This window comes from Salvia miltiorrhiza, chromosome 3 (genome assembly GCF_028751815.1).
Source record: "Salvia miltiorrhiza cultivar Shanhuang (shh) chromosome 3, IMPLAD_Smil_shh, whole genome shotgun sequence".
Lineage (NCBI taxonomy): Eukaryota > Viridiplantae > Streptophyta > Magnoliopsida > Lamiales > Lamiaceae > Salvia > Salvia miltiorrhiza.
The window spans coordinates 131,409-148,689 of NC_080389.1; the positions used below are offsets into that span (position 1 = coordinate 131,409).

At 38.9% G+C, this 17,281-nt stretch overlaps 3 protein-coding genes across 3 annotated transcripts in view; all 3 read left to right on the forward strand.

Annotated features, from left to right (window-relative positions):
- Positions 1-17,281, forward strand: part of LOC131016908 (uncharacterized) — a 1,184,262-nt gene that overhangs the window by 89,577 nt on the left and 1,077,404 nt on the right. The gene's annotated exons all lie outside the window — the stretch shown is intronic.
- LOC131016894 (uncharacterized) lies at positions 4,451-8,713 on the forward strand. Its single transcript, XM_057945681.1, has 15 exons — positions 4,451-4,723; positions 5,222-5,347; positions 5,439-5,480; positions 5,579-5,674; positions 5,797-5,877; positions 5,943-6,061; positions 6,141-6,242; positions 6,310-6,426; positions 6,497-6,565; positions 6,675-6,741; positions 6,812-6,865; positions 7,134-7,220; positions 7,317-7,355; positions 7,433-7,471; positions 8,389-8,713. Exons 1-15 carry the CDS (start codon positions 4,703-4,705, stop codon positions 8,533-8,535), a joined length of 1,206 nt encoding a protein of 401 aa, XP_057801664.1. The 5' UTR covers positions 4,451-4,702; the 3' UTR covers positions 8,536-8,713.
- Positions 12,181-16,208, forward strand: LOC131016787 (cellulose synthase-like protein D4). The gene is made up of 2 exons (XM_057945515.1): positions 12,181-14,893; positions 14,967-16,208. The coding sequence occupies exons 1-2, from the start codon at positions 12,525-12,527 to the stop codon at positions 15,934-15,936; spliced, it is 3,339 nt and encodes a 1,112-aa protein (XP_057801498.1). The 5' UTR covers positions 12,181-12,524; the 3' UTR covers positions 15,937-16,208.

Sequence of the window (17,281 nt, forward strand, 5' to 3'; positions counted from 1 at the left end):
ACGAACTTCTCTTGAGACGAACTACAACTTCTATTTTTGACAATATTTCCAAATTCCATCTCGAAAATCCTGTAAAATCCATCAAAGTTCGAGCAAGTAACATATTTCACAAGATAAAGCAATTTAAGCACAAAGCAATCATCAAACACTCAATTCCCTATAAAATTAACATAATATGAACACTAAAAATATGGAAACATGAGTGTTATCAGTACTCCCTCCGTCCCAATTTAATAGGCCACACTTGCTTATATAGAAATCCTATTTTAATATGTCACTTCCTAAAATGAAAAGTCAATACATAACAAATGACTCAACCTAAACACCTCTAGATTGACTTGCAATAGAACAAGGACATCCTAGCACTGATAAGTTGACCCAGTGTCATCTCTCAAGGAAGATCTTTAAGGGCAATTAATTATGTCACAAGAAAGCTGTAAACTTAATATTATTAAACTAAAACATGGAAAGTAAATTAACGTGGATTAAACTTAACTAGGCAAAAAAGATTTATTAACTAATGCTTGTAATTTAAACTTAACTAAAAACTTAATCTTAAAATTATCTAGGCGTGAAACTATTAAACCCTAGGCAAGAATTAAATGAACTTAAAGTAAAGAATTAACTAGGCAAATCAAATTTAAATAAATTTAATCAAAACTTCTAATCTAATCTAACTAGGCAGAAACTAACTGGCATAATTTCAAGTGCATAATTTAAATTGCAGAATTTAAAGGAAATGCAGGTAAAAGCAAATAAATAAACTTGATTAAATAAATACCGTAAATCGTCTCGAGAAGTAATCTATCACGTAATTCCAACTCTAAACGGGAACTAATCTAAAACATGAATTAAAAGAACTATAAATTAAACTAACTAGAACAGAAATCGAAACTAGAACTATGAAAGCAATAAAATTCCTAAGTCTCGGATGCCAAGGGAAAAGATCTCAAAAGCGTCTAAAACTAGGGCAAATGTTGATTTTACAATAAAAACTAAACCCTATTTATAGACCTCAAATCCTTCTTGATCACCATGAAAGTTGCCATGTAAAGTAGAACTCTAAAGGCAATAAAATCGTGCAAGATAAGGCAACTCCAGCTTGATGCGCGCTCTGCAAAACACTCCTACTCTTGCTGAATTCGCAGCTCTCCGCCAGAGGAACGGATGTCGTCAGAGAAACGGACACCCATCAGAGAAATGGCTTCCGTCAGAGAAATGGCCTTCCGCTCTGGCACACTTGTTCTGCTCTGGAGATGTCGGCTCTGCTCTGTAGCGCGTCTCTGCTCTGCAGCGCGTCTCTGCTCTGGCGAGCTTCTCTGCTCTGTCGATTTCGGTTTTGACTCTGCAATTCAACTCTGCTCTGCCGACAGAGCTGAGCTCGCAGCTCTACACAACAAAGTGTGCCTAAAAACGCCATTCTTAACCCCAAAATCTCCAAAATTGCACTCTTCCATCTATAAAACCTAAATCTCCTGCAAAGCATAAAACAACACATAAAATGCACTAATTTTCAGAAGATTTAACTTAAAATATGCACATTCAAACCCCTAAAATTAGAACAATTAAGCATAAATCAATAAATATTCTCACATAACTCATTATTTACATTTTATGTCATTGTGTGCAACACACAATTATTTTCTTTTCATTTAAATAAGAATATTTTCATTTCTCCTCATACATTTCGGACAAATATATCCTAAAAAAAATAATTTTTCTCTCTTGTTTTATTATAAACTATTTATTTTTTAACATCTGTGTCTATCCCTTGTGGCCTATTAAATTGGGACGAAGATAGTATAAAAATAAATGATAGTTAATTACAAATAATATTTTTAATGCATGTAAGTGGGGATGTCAATGCAGCCCGAAACCCGTGGGTCGACCCGAATAACCCGACAAAATTAGAGGGTTAGGGTTGAAAAATCGCAACCCGAAAAAACCTCCAGCCCGATTAGCCCGCACCCGACTAACCCGGAACCCGATAGGGCTAGCCCGAAAATTCGGTGGGCTGGCCCGATGGGCTGACGGAATTGTGACTGATGCATCCAGTTACAATTTCTGTTATGTTTAGATCTATGGTATTTGCTTAAATATATATATGTAGCGTCATTAAAAAAAGTGAACTTAATTAGTTAGAATATGTGTGTGTGCAATCTCATTAAAAAAAGTGAAATTAATCACGGATTTTTTGTAGAAATTGATTATTAGTATCTCATTAGTTAGAAATTAATTATTAGTATCTCATTTTAAAGTGATACCAATTTTTTTTTTTTTTCTGTCAATGAGACATGCATGGCAAATCCATTAATTATTCAGTAATAATTCAGATTGATTCTAGTGCATTGATAAATGTTAAATTTTACTATCTCATTTTAATATAATTTTGTTTATGTAATCTTGAATATCTTACTACTAATTAAGGAATGATATTAACAAATAATTTTATTAATATAGTTATTTGAAATTGATTTCCCAAGCCATGTTTACTCGTTTTCCCATATCTGAATAATTTTGGGGATTTTTGTCTTAATTCCTTGAAAAAAACTTTAGATTTGAGACGTTTGTGAATGATTTTCATTCTAAGATCTGTTGAGATTGTTGATTTGGAGATTGAATGCTGAGATTGTTGATTCGAAGGAATTATTGTATTTTGATTGTAGATTGAATTGATTCAGATAATATTTTGTTGTATTTTGATTGTTGATTTAGAGGAATTGATATATTTTGATGGTAGATTGAGTTCACAACGTAATTTTCTTGAATTCACAATTAGATTTATGAATTCACAACGTAATTTTCTTAAATTCACAATTAGATTAATGAATTCACAACTTAATGTTTTTAAATTCACAATTAGATCCATGAATTCACAATCAGCTCGATGAATTCACAACTTAATGTTCTTGAATTCACAACTAGCTCGTTGAATTCACAACTTAATATTTTTGAATTTACAACCAAATTTATAAATTCAAAACCAAAATAAATTCTAATTTTAATTGTGAATTCAAACTTTAAAAACCCCAAATTCACAACTACTTGAATTCACAACCAAAATAAATTCTGGTTGTGAATTAAATTTTAATTGTGAATTCGACTGGTTGTTAATTCACAACCAAAAAATTCCGATTGTGAATTAAATTTTTGTTGTGAATTCGACTAGTTGTGAATTCACAACCAAAAAATTCTGGTTGTGAATTAAAGTCTATTTGTGAATTCGACTGATTATGAATTCACAACAAAAAAATTCTGGTTTAGGGTTTAGGGTTTAGAGTGGGTTTATGGTTTAGGGTTTAGAGTGAATTTAGGATTTAGTGTTTAGTGTTTACGTTTAAGGTTTAGGGTTTAGGGTTTAGGATTCACAACTAGGGTTTACGGTTTCAGTTCAGTTCAGTTGTGAATTTACTGTTTCAGTTCAGCTGTGAATTCACAATCATAATAATTCACAACTAAGGTTTAGGTTTAGGATTTAGGGTTTAGGGTTTAGGATTTCAGTTCAGCTCAGCTGTTTCAGTTCAGTTGTGAATTCACAATTGTAATAATTCACAACTAGGGTTTAGGGTTTAGTGTTTCGGTTTAGTTCAGTTGTGAATTCACAATCGTAATAATTCACAACTAGGGTTTATGTTTAGGGTTTAGGCTTTCAGTTCAGTTCAGTTGTGAATTTACTAATTAAGTTAATTTGTGAATTTACTGTTTCAGTTCAGTTGTGAATTCACAATCGTAATAATTCACAACTAGGGTTTAGGTTTAGGTTTAGGGTTTTAGTTCAGTTCAGTTGTGAATTTACAATTGTAATAATTCACAACTAGGGTTTAGTGTTTCAGTTCAGTTCAGTTGTGAATTTACTGTTTCAGTTCAGTTGTGAATTCACAATTGTAATGATTCACAACTAGGGTTTAGGTTTAGGGTTTAGTGTTTCAGTTCAGTTCAGTTGTGAATTCACAATCGTAATAATTCACAACTAGGGTTTAGAGTTTCAGTTCAATTCAGTTGTGAATTCAAAACCAAAAAAATCTGGTTGTGAATTAAATTTTGATTGTGAATTCGACTGGTTGTGAATTCACAAACAAAAAATTCTGGTTGTGAATTCGACTGGTTGTGACAACCAGTGTGAATTCACAACCAAAAATTTTTGGTTGTGAATTCACACTGGTTGTGAATTGCGGGATTTTTTAAAGGGGTGATGTAAAGTGGACATTTTTTAAATTTTTAATGTGGAAGGGTACTTTGGTAACAGTGGCCATTTTTTAATATTTTTATCTTAGTGGACAATTTTTAATTTTACAATATGAAAGTGGTCATTTTAAAAATCCACTCAACATTATATGTGTAATAAACTATAGAACATCCCATTAGCAAAAAAGTTTATTTGTTTGTTTTTGAAGTGTTGACTACGATATATAACGATATATTATTGGATGAGAATGTATTAATAATTTGAAGAAAATGGGAAAGGAAGTGGTGGAAAAAGGAAAACGCATTTTGTCTTACTCGGTCTCGTATTATTGGGCATTGCCCGTCTTCTACGGTTTTCTTCATCTCCGACGAAACATTCTTGTCGTCTACATGCCAGTTTTCCATTGTTTATTAGTTTACGAATCTCACTAAACTGCCAAATCAATTAGCATATAATCGGATCGGAGCATGGAATGCGGCCGGCGTTGGGAGAGATTTCATGAGTTTCTGATCTTCCATGGCGCGATCATCTAACTTGGTTAGCCTATTCTCGCCTCTACACTGCATATGTGCCTAGTTATGCATGCACATGCGATTGTGTTTCCTGCGTTTTTTCTGCAAAATCTCATCCATTTTGTACAATTAGGTGGTTGCATCTGGAAACTTCATTTTTATTTTTCAGTTTAATTCCTCCTAACTTCATCTTGTGGCTTCATTATTTGATCTATATTGATATCGGCTTCTGTTTCAGTTTAATTCCTCTTTCAGTGAATGTGATTTAATTGGCTTCTAGAATCGTTTGTTTACCTCCTCGATTAAATGGATTGGACGAGCATGAAATTTAAGTAAATAAGGTTATAAGGCAATGAATTAATGTTGAGATTCTCTTCTTCTCTTTCAGAAAAATGTGCAGTAGTAGTGACAAGGTTTAATTGATCACAAACTTGTCCAATGCTAGCTTCTTTCTGCTCACCTTTTTTTCCATAGGAAAGTTTTCTCGTGTGATCATGAATGATCATTGTCCTATTCTTCTCAGATGCCGATAGTGAGAGATCAAAAATGTTGTAGAATCTTCTTGCGCAGCGGCATATTTCCTGCAGCTTCTTTGATCTTTATAGGACTCTTCCTATGGAGCAAAGCAATAACACAACACGATATAGAGGTTCTTACTGCATTTCTTTCATATTACATATATCCACTTTGAGACCTAAGACTTGTTATGCAGTGACTAAAACATAAGAGTTGTGATGCAGGACATGTTAATATGGAATTTAAAAGGTTCCAATGCATGTAAGGTATGGGCAGTCCTACCTTGTAACTGGAAATTCTTTAACATGACTCCTAGTCGACAATGCTCTCTAGAGACGGGCTTAATTCCGCGCTCTTCTTGTAGAATCAATGCAGGCTTCCTGGAAGTGAGACGTTACCTCAAGGCATAGTTTCCAAGACCTCCAACTTGGAAAGAAGACCACTATGGGGTCTTCCAAAGGTCAGTTATGAGACAATGATGCATTACATTTCGAGTTTTTATTTTCTTTACTAGCTCCAAACATTAGAATGACTGGCATATATCAATCAGCTCAAGTTTAACAACTTTAAATGTGCAAGCAGAAGACAAATACTTCAAAAAGTCTGTTTGCTGTTGCTGTGGGGATAAAGCAGAAAAAGAATGTAGATAAGATGGTGAAGAAGGTAGAGTTTCTAAGCTATATCTAAAGAAAATTATACCTTGAATATCTCTAACACTGAAATTGCAGTTCCTAGGAAGTGATTTTGTTGTGATGCTTTTCCATTATGATGGTATTGTTGATGAGTGGAAGGATTGTAATTGGAGCAGCAGTGTCATACATGTCTCAGCTGATAATCAAACTAAATGGTATGCGTAACAGATCATCAAACTCTCGGTTATCAGAATGAATGCATTTGTTAAAAGTCTGATGGTGTCTAATGACTAGGTGGTTCGCAAAGCGGTTTTTACATCCAGATATTGTAGCAGAGTATAACTATATTTTCTTGTGGGATGAAGATCTTGGCGTTGAAAACTTCCGCCCTGCGAGGTACGTAACCTCACTTCATTACTATATATATTTGCTCTTTAACAGATGTGCATATCTATTTATTTAGGTATCTGTCAATTGTGAAAGATGAAGGGTTTGAGATATCACAACCAGCACTGGATCTTGGAAAGTCTGAGGTGCATCATCTTATCACAGCTCGATCGGGGAGATCAAAAGTCCACAGGTCAGCTAATTTAGCAGAGATTGAGGTTTGGTTTGGGTGGCTGAAGATGAAGTTGTATATAACACTGCAGGAGGGCTTATAAACATGATGGTAAGGGTATTCAATGCGATGACAACAGCAGTGGTCCTCCTTGCACAGGGTAGAATTTACAGTTAAACAACTGGACTTATAATATCTTATAAGTTTTTTATTATTTATTATTAAGATCAAAGGGTGTTTTGGTGGATAAATTTAGTTGGCAATGGCAGGTGGATAGAAGTGATGGCCCCTGTTTTCTCAAAAGCTGCATGGCGTTGTGTGTGGTATATGATCCAGGTATGTATGAAATGGAATGTTTAAGCATACATAGGGGTGATATTAATTTATTTTATATGATGTTATGTAGAATGATTTGATCCATGCTTGGGGACTAGACATACGGCTTGGTTATTGTGCACAGGTAAGGTATAGTAGCTGCTTTATTTAATTTCGGGGGTGTTCGGTTTGTAGGATTAGATAGGATTAATATTGTAATATCATGTAAGGTTGAGTAGATACGACCTAGTACTTAAACTCGATACAATGTCATCTAGGATTAGTCATGGTTTATGAATCTTGGCCTAACCCCCATGACAAAAATAATCTCGGGACAATTCAATCTCGAGCAACCGAATGCCCCTTCATGTATTATCTGATAGCAGCAGCAATGCCTTGCGTGATATTCATAGGGGGATCGAACAAAAAAGATAGGAATCGTGGATACTGAATATCTTGTTCACTATGGCCTCCCAACTCTGGGAGATTCTCGCCTTAAGGTAACCTTAATTTCTACCTTCTCATCATATCATATAGTTGCTCTTTAAATGTGAATTTATGATGCTGGTACATCTACTCTTGTTGTGAACATGCAGACATCCAGATGGAACAAGACTTCTTCTAATGGAGAAAAGGTATATATATAAATAAATCTTCAAGTAAGATCATGAATGTGAGAAGAAGAAGATGATGATGCTGATTGTATTTGCAGGATAAATCAGAGTCGGGTGAAATCGACCAAAGACTTGCGGTAAGTTATTTTTAACTAGGATTTATAAATTATTGAACTTTCATCAAATTCTAGCTTTGCATACAAATTTTAAAAGGTATCGTGATAATTATTGAACTTTTATCAAATTTTGGCTTTGTATATAAATTTTAAAATGTAATGTGATAATTACTGAACTGGTGATTTAATTTGATTTTGCTATCAATCGAGATTTCGACCAAATTTACTACTGACATGACTAGTCGAATAACTGACGTGACATAACCGGTTGAGGAATAAAACGACGTTTGTGATGGTACGTCACAACCACTATTCGAAAGCATGCAAAATCATATTATTCAGCTTAGTCATGAAAATAGTAAATTTGATCGAAATCTCGATTGGTATCAGAATTAAATTAAATCAATACTCCCTCCGTCCCACTTAAGACGCAACATTGCTTTTGAGCACAAGATTTAAGGAGTTATATATTAAGGAGTGATAAAGTAGGAGAGAAGAGGTAATAAAGTGATAAAGTAGGAGAGAGAATGTAATAAGAAATATTTAATTAGTGATAAAGTAAGAAAGAGAAAATAAAAAAGTGATAAAGTAGGAGAGAGAATGTAATAAAAAAATATTTAATTAGTGTTAGTTTTTGCCAAATAAAGAATGTAGCATCTTGGTTGAGACGGCCCAAAAAGGAAAATGTTGCATCTTGGGTGGGACGGATGGAGTAGTTCAGTAACACTATCACGCTACATTTTAAACATTGTATGCAAAATCTGAATTTGATGAAAGTTCAATAATTACTACGCTATATTTTAAAATTTGTACGTAAAATTAAATTTGACGAAAGTTCGATAATTTACAAACAATTAACCTTTTTAATTAAGCTAATTAGTTGAAGAGGAGAAGAAAGAAGTTATGATAATTATGAAGTTATATGATGATGAAATTAGGTAAGAAGACAGTCGTATAACGAGTACAAGGTGTTTAGGAGGAGGTGGAAAAAGGCGGCAGAGTCGGATCATTGTTGGGCCGACCCGTACCCGGAGGAGGAGGACGACCACCAAAAGGATCGCCCCTCCTTTTGGACTCAAATCTGATCCATTACCTTAATGGATTTGGATCAGCCCATTTTTTATTCAAATACCCATTTTTCATTTATGATCAAATATGTGTGTGTAAATGTAATATACAGCTGGTAGTGATGGGAACTTGTACAACCATTTTTGTCCACTCAAATTCATTTTACCTTTCATTATACAATTGGCCTATTTTTCTTATTTTACACCATCATAAACATTTTTATATCATAATCTTATTTTTTTTAAATATTCGTGTTAAAAAAATAGGTGAATAATAATGGAAGCAAAGGAGTATATCACCTTTCACTATCACACTCCTGCAACTCCAAATTTAAATAATTCCACATTCATGACTGGGTCAAATACACAATTATTATCTTTAATCCAACTTATGCAACACTTTAAACCAGCTTTCTCACTCTAAATAACAAAGATTAACAAATAATATGCTCAACATTACCGCTAAACATGATGCCACTGCCACACTACTGCTGCTGCTTCCAGCTTGGCTCTTGCTACACTCCCTCTCCCTCTCTCTCTCTCTCTCTCTCTAAAAATTATATGAGATTTGCTCGCAAAGACTACCTGGAAATAGCTGTTCCCCAACTGCGCTGCACTTGCAGCAGCTACGCAGGAAAAATTAAATTTGAAAAAATAAAGAAAAAAAAAAACATTCTCACGTGTAAAAGATTGAAAATCTAGAGATGGCATCCAAAGCAATTGCAAGTCTTGGGAGTGAAAGAGCAGAAGCCAAAGGGTCTGTTTGGGATGTTGCAGTTGATGGCGTAGCAACACGGCGTCGCCAAACAGTAGTTTCTGCTTCCGCCGCCGCAGCACGTGCACAGAGCACATATCTGAAAGCTCCCCAGCTTCCTCCTGCTGTCGTTCATCGCCACCATCATCTCCTCCGCCGCCACCGGCACCATCATCTCCTCCGCCGCCTGCAACTAATTCAATAAAGATTCGATTTTTATTTTTTTTGCCCCCAAAAATACTATGCGAATTGAATTACTCACGTGGGAAAATCGGGTGCAGGTGAGCAACAACACAAGGAACACGGACAAAAACACCCCACCAACGATCGCACGCATCTCAGAGGTTTTTTTTTAATAAAGATTCAACTTTTTTGTAGGAAAATGAATAAAAATGAAATCTTGAAATTGGTGTGGTGGAAGTGGGAGTGAGATATTTGTGAGTGGGACAAAGTTAATTAGGTGTGAGGATCAGCCAGTCCATCTCTCTAATAAATAAAGTGGGTCGGAATGGATAGGAAGAAGGCGAGGTGGGGTTTAATGGAATTCAACTGTCAAGATTCAAGAAGAAGGATTTATTTTTTGGAAATGGATTCTGCATTTCCACTTCTTCATTAATCATTTGCCCCTTTTCCCTCATTTCTTATTTGTTGTCCCCTTTAAGGAAAATTGAAATTGAAAAATGTGATTGTGGGGGAGGATGACAACTGCCACAAATTAGTCTTAATCTTACACAAACAAAACAAGTGGGAACACCAATGAGTTTGTACTGCTGTAGAGATTCAATAAAATGAGAAGGAAAAAAAAAACTAAAGATTAAAGATAAAAGTAGCTTGAGTGTGTGTGAATGTGAAAAAAAGTATGGTGTATTTGTTGGCTGCTTATAGAATTTAAGATAGCAAGGGGAACAGTACTACAGTAGTAGACCTGTGAGTCCAAAATTACCATGTGTTGATGTATGACTTTTGCCAACAAATTCTTGGCTGGATTTGGTGTTTTTCTTTCATGTATAGTCTTAGTATCCACACTTGGTAAATTGGAATACTGGTTCCAGTAAAACAGAGAATCCTTGATAAATTAGTGAAAAGGTTGTAATTTTAGTATTGATAATTGAGTAATTTTGTTGTTGTTATTAAAAGGTTTCCAATCTCATATTTTCAATGAGATACGGGTCGAACAAAATTTGATTAAATGATAAAATTATCAAGGATTTTGAGATATTTTAAAGTTTTAATTTATATTATAAGGGATTATCCATTTAGGTTAATCTTCGAAAGTAAATATCAACTAAGAAGGTGTTTGGTGTGGCAGAATAGAATAATCTTTTTACTTCCATTCCATTCATTTGCTTGATTATAATTTTTCTTTGTGAATCACCATGCCCACTAGTTTATGAATAGTCATTTATTTCTGAACCCACAAGTCATGTTATTTATTTTTTGTGTAAGTAAAATTTTATTTAAAAAGGAAAACGTAGGAGGGGTGCAACCTGAAAACATATACACTGTTCAAAAGAACAAAACATAAGATATTACCCCAACGAATCAAAACAAAGAGAAGGATTACATAACCAATCCCCCAACCTATTACAAGAAGTGCTAGGAAAACCCATAAGTAATTTATTTATTACCTTCATTTTATTCTTCTCTTATTCCATTTCATCGTACCAAACACCTTCTACGACATGAATTATTGGAGACATTTGTTGCCAATTATTTATTGAGTAAAAATTTAAAATGCCCACTTCCTTATCTTTTTTTGTAAAAATGTCATCTCTTATCATACAAAGCATTCTATGCCATATTCTTTAAATACCCTTTGATTTGATGAGTTTGCTTGGTTTTCTGTTAAAGTCTTACACATTTGATCGATTTGACAGCTATCAATCATAAAAGTCAACGATTTGACAGCTATAAATCAATAATACATATGAACGATGGGTGACTAGATCATGTGTTCGCCCGGCCGGACACATCATTTTATCGGTCGGAGACATGATCTGGGTGGCAGTCATGTGTCCGGCCGATAAAATGATGTGTCCGCCCGGTGAAATTATGTGTCCGCCCGGGCGGACACATGATCTAGCCACCAACCGGTCATATGTACTCTTGACTGATAGCTGTCAAATCGATCAAATGTGTAAGACTTTCAAAAAAAACCAAGCACACTCATCAACATCAAAGGGTAAAATAGGTACTTCACATAATTAGGGCATAGAATGCTTTGTATGATAACTTAGGGCATTTTTACAAAAAAACTTAAGGAAGTGGGCATTTTTGCCTATTAACACTTATTTATTGTTGAGGCTTCTTGCTCCCTCATGTTTTTTTTAGTAAATGAAAATTTTATTCACGCACGAGGAGTGCAATCCAAAAACGAGATTGAGAGTTACATACTTACATACGAATAAAAAGAGCCAAACTACAACAATTTAAGGCAAAAAGATGGATTACAAAATCCAATCACTCAAATTATAAAAAGCAATACTAGGAGATAGATTTGATGCCCAAAACCAAAACTTCACTTTAATCCTCTCGACAAGCTCCTTGCAGCAGCTCGACGAGTTATTGAAAATTAGAAACATAGAAGTTAGGATTGTAAATGGTGGCGGTGGAGATATTAAAACTCAAAGATAGTGCTCCAAGAAATTACACACACAAAATAACTATTAAAATATGCACTTTATTAATATTATAACCCTAATCGTATTTGAGATTTTCTATCTCAACTTTGATGTCTCACTCTGTGTGTTGCTATTTATTCCATATATCCGCCATCAAAATTACCAATCAAGTGACGAAAAGTCAAGTCCGACTAATTACCACAATTATTTGATTTGGTGGCAAAACATCTAAATATAGGATGAGATCGATGCTTGCCACTTGCCAGTACCTCAAACTCGATCATATGCAATTAAACTTGAATAAAAAAATGAAAATATAAAACATGCATGGCGATTTTACGTTAACAAATAGCTCAATCAATTTAAATTAGAATATGGTACCTAAATTCTTTCTTTGTAACAAATTAAAATCAACAAATGTATTTATAGTAAGCATAAGCAAGAAATTTGCATTCATCCATTCCTCGAAAATTCGGGAGAAATTCAATCAATGTCACATTTTTTTCGGGGTCTTATCTTGTCATTCCATGGTTACTTTCCGATTTCCGAAAAATAGAGTTTGAGAAAAATGATGGCGATGATGAATGAATGAATTAGTTAGAAAATAGAGATAGATAGATCAAAGTGCATGAATGGCGTCGTTGACGAATCAAGGATCGAAGAAGGGCATGAAGCCGCAGCAACAAGGCGGTGGAAAGGGGGGCGGCGGCGGGGGCGGGGCTTCCTCCACCGTTAAATTCGCAAGGAGAACTTCGAGCGGCAAGTACGTCAGCCTCTCCAAGGAGGAGATCGAGATGTCCGGCGGCGACGCCGACTACAGCAACTACACGGTCCACATCCCGCCCACGCCGGATAACCAGCCGGTGGCGGCCAAAGCGGAGGAGCAGTACGTCTCCAACTCCCTCTTCACGGGCGGATTCAACAGCGTCACCCGCGCCCATCTCATGGACAAGGTCATCGACTCCCAGGTGTCCCATCCCCAGATGGCCGGCTGCAAGGGCTCGTCGTGCGCCATGCCGGCGTGCGACGGCAAAGTCATCAAAGACGAGCGCGGCGAGGATGTCATCCCTTGCGAATGCAGGTATAAAATCTGCAGGGATTGCTACATGGACGCCCAGAAAGACACCGGCCTCTGCCCCGGATGCAAGGAGCCTTACAAGACCGGCGACTGCGACGACGAGATACCCAACTACGCCAAAGGAGCGCTCCCCCTCCCCGGCCCCGACGCCAAGAACAACATGTCCATGTCCATGATGAAGAGGAACCAAAACGGAGAGTTTGATCACAACAAGTGGTTGTTCGAGACGCAGGGCACTTATGGATACGGCAACGCTTACTGGCCCGAGGATGGGGACGACGACGGGGGAATGCACCAGGGCATGCTCGAGTCCTCCGATAAACCCTGGAGGCCGCTCAGCCGCGTCATCGACGTCCCCAACAGCATTATCAGCCCTTACAGGCTCCTCATTGCTATCCGTTTCGTCATCATGTGCTTCTTCTTAGTGTGGCGTGTGCGCCATCCCAACGAGGATGCTATCTGGCTCTGGTTGATGTCTGTCGTCTGTGAGATATGGTTTGCATTTTCTTGGATTCTTGATCAGGTCCCCAAGATGCACCCGATCAACCGCAGCACGGATTTGCCGCTCCTGCGCGATAAATTTGAGGCCCCGTCCCCTTCCAACCCGACAGGGCGGTCGGATCTCCCGGGGATGGACTTGTTCGTGTCAACCGCTGATCCTGAGAAGGAGCCGCCTCTCGTCACTGCCAACACTATTCTCTCCATTCTAGCTGTGGAGTACCCCGTCGAGAAACTGGCTTGCTATGTTTCTGACGACGGGGGCGCCCTTCTCACTTTCGAAGCAATGGCCGAGGCCTGCAGCTTCGCTGATCTCTGGGTCCCCTTCTGTAGGAAACACGACATTGAACCCCGGAACCCAGAGACCTACTTCAGCTTGAAAGGCGATCCCACCAAGAACAAGAGCAGAGTCGACTTCGTCAAGGATAGGAGGAGAGTGAAGAGGGAGTACGACGAGTTCAAAGTGAGGATAAACGGGCTCCCGGACTCCATCAGGAGGAGATCGGAGGCTTTCAACGCGCGGGAGGAGATGAAGATGCTCAAGCACATGAGGGAGACCGGGGCTGACACGTTGGAGCCTGTTAAGGTCACGAAAGCTACATGGATGGCAGATGGCACGCACTGGCCCGGGACTTGGGCTGTCCCGTCTCGAGAACATGCCAAGGGGGATCATGCTGGGATTCTTCAGGTCATGCTGAAGCCTCCCAGCTGCGATCCCCTCATGGGAAGCTCAGAGGACAAGATCCTCGACTTCAGCGATGTCGACATCCGCCTGCCTATGTTTGTGTACATGTCGCGTGAGAAACGCCCTGGCTACGACCACAACAAGAAAGCCGGTGCCATGAACGCCCTTGTCCGAGCATCGGCTATTCTCTCCAACGGGCCCTTCATACTCAACCTCGACTGTGATCACTACATCTACAACTGCAACGCTATTCGTGAAGGAATGTGCTTCATGATGGACAGGGGCGGCGAGGACATCTGCTACATTCAGTTCCCGCAAAGATTTGAAGGCATCGATCCATCAGATCGGTATGCCAACCACAACACTGTCTTCTTCGATGGAAACATGCGAGCTCTCGACGGCCTGCAAGGCCCCGTCTACGTCGGGACAGGATGCATGTTCCGGAGATTTGCTCTTTACGGATTCGACCCCCCCAAAGCAGACAAGCTTCCTAATGCAGACAAGAATGTCGCGCTCAAGGCCACCGATTTTGACCCCGATCTCGATGTCGACTTGCTACCTAAACGATTTGGGAATTCCACCTTGCTAGCGGAGTCCATTCCGGTGGCCGAGTTTCAAGGTCGCCCCATCGCTGATCATCCTGCCGTCAAGTACGGCCGCCCTCCCGGCATCCTCAGGATGCCTCGCACGCCTCTTGATGCCACCACCGTTGCTGAAGCCGTCTCTGTCATATCATGCTGGTATATATGTATATATATTCTCAATTTGCTCTAAGATATATTCTCAATTATATTGACAAGTTGTTGAAATTAGGTACGAGGACAAGACGGAATGGGGGGATCGCGTGGGGTGGATCTACGGTTCGGTGACGGAAGACGTGGTGACGGGGTACAGAATGCACAACCGCGGGTGGCGGTCGGTCTACTGCGTGACGAAGCGCGACGCCTTCCGTGGATCGGCGCCGATCAATCTGACGGACAGGCTGCACCAGGTGCTGAGATGGGCGACGGGGTCCGTGGAGATCTTCTTCTCCAGAAACAACGCGGTTTTAGCGACTAAAAAACTCAACATCCTGCAGCGGCTGGCCTACATCAACGTCGGCGTGTACCCTTTCACCTCGATGTTCCTGATCGTCTACTGCTTCCTCCCCGCGCTCTCCCTCTTCTCCGGCTACTTCATCGTGCAGACTCTCGACATCACCTTCCTCGCCCTACTCCTGACCATGTCCCTCTGCCTCATCGGGCTGGCCTTGTTAGAGGTCAGGTGGTCCGGCGTCGGCCTGGAGGAGTGGTGGAGGAACGAGCAGTTCTGGCTCATCTCCGGCACCAGCGCGCATCTGGCGGCGGTGGTGCAGGGCCTGCTGAAGGTGATCGCCGGGATCGAGATCTCGTTCACGCTGACATCCAAGGCGGCGGGGGAGGACAACGAAGATATATACGCGGAGCTGTACCTGGTGAAGTGGACGTCGCTGATGATTCCGCCGATTGTGATTGGGATGGTGAACATCATAGCCATGGTGGTGGCGTTCTCGAGGACGATATACGAGACGGTGCCGCAGTGGAGCAAGTTCATCGGCGGGGCCTTCTTCAGTTTCTGGGTGCTGGCGCATCTCTACCCCTTCGCCAAGGGCCTCATGGGGAGGAGAGGGAAGACGCCCACCATCGTCTTCGTTTGGTCTGGCCTCATTGCGATCACGCTCTCCTTGCTTTGGGTCGCCATCAACCCTGCTACCAGCGAGCGCCCTTCTGCTGCCGCCGGTGGCGGCGGATTTACTTTCCCGTGAAGATCATACATACATACTTCTACTTTCATATATATGTATATGTACGTAGATTAATTTATTGATTTCCTATTTTTCTTTCCTTTTTTGTTTTCACGGTAGCTAGATGAGGATGATTCATTTCACTCTTACTCCATGCATACAGGTATGGAGTTCTTACCATCTCTGCTTGTTCATCTCTCTCTCTCTTGTTATATAGCAGGAAGTCTTAGAATTTATGAAATTAATCTCAACACTTGTAATTACAACGATCAATATCATGTTATATCTCAATCTTTACGGCTCGTTGCTTGATATTATGAGATAAGTCTTGATATGTTTGATTTGGATATTTTATATTGCTAAAATTATCAATATTATGTTTTATAAATAAATTATAGTAGAAGAGTGAAATTTTAGTAGTTTAATATATTAATTTATATATAATAGAAAAGTGAAATTATACTAGTTTAAACTATTATTAAATTAATAAACGATATAATTACTATTTATATTACATATCTCATATAGAAAATAGTATACTAGAATTCAAAGAATTTATATAATACATATAGGACCTAACATTATAAAGAGTCTAGTATTTTAAAACAAACATGATAGTTGAGGTATTATAGGTATATTAGTATAATCTAACTACCCCTACCACATTATTAAAGAAGCCCTTAATATTTTAATGGAAATGCATGTCCTAATAATTTCATAATTATATTAGGATATGATGTTTTTAATATCTAGCTATTTTTAGCGTACAGAATCTTAGGTGGTATCAGAGTCTAATTAAATCAAAGAAATGACCAAAAGGTTACTACTGCAAACATGCAAACAAGAAAAGGAAAATGCTTCGCTAACAAGTATACTCTCTTGTGTTAAAAGAAGGATCCAAATGCATAAACTATCACAATTTTGTTTGACTTTAATGAGAAAGGGTAGAAAATCTGCATAAATAGGTTGTGGAGTGTTGGCCCAATATCATTAATTCCCAGCCCAAACCCAAGCCCAAAATCCCTAACCCCATTTACCCTAAGTCCAAATCAGCCCCCCCCTCCCCATATATATCCTCACTCCCATGCGCCGCCGCTCCTCTCTCTCCCCTCCTAACCTTCTGTCTTCCCCTCTCCACCGCCCTTCCACCGCCCCGTCTCCTCGTTTCCCCACCCTTCGACTTTAATGCTCGACCCCTATTAATCCCCGCTGCATTGGCTTTCCATTAGAGAGAAGTTTACACACTGTTTGATCGGAAGGCTCTGCTATTCCTTCCCGAAGTGTCGCCGGATTCCTGTTGGTGGTTTCCTGATTGGTGACTGTGTGTGTGAACCTTGCTCCGATTGATTGCGTGTATCGCCGGATT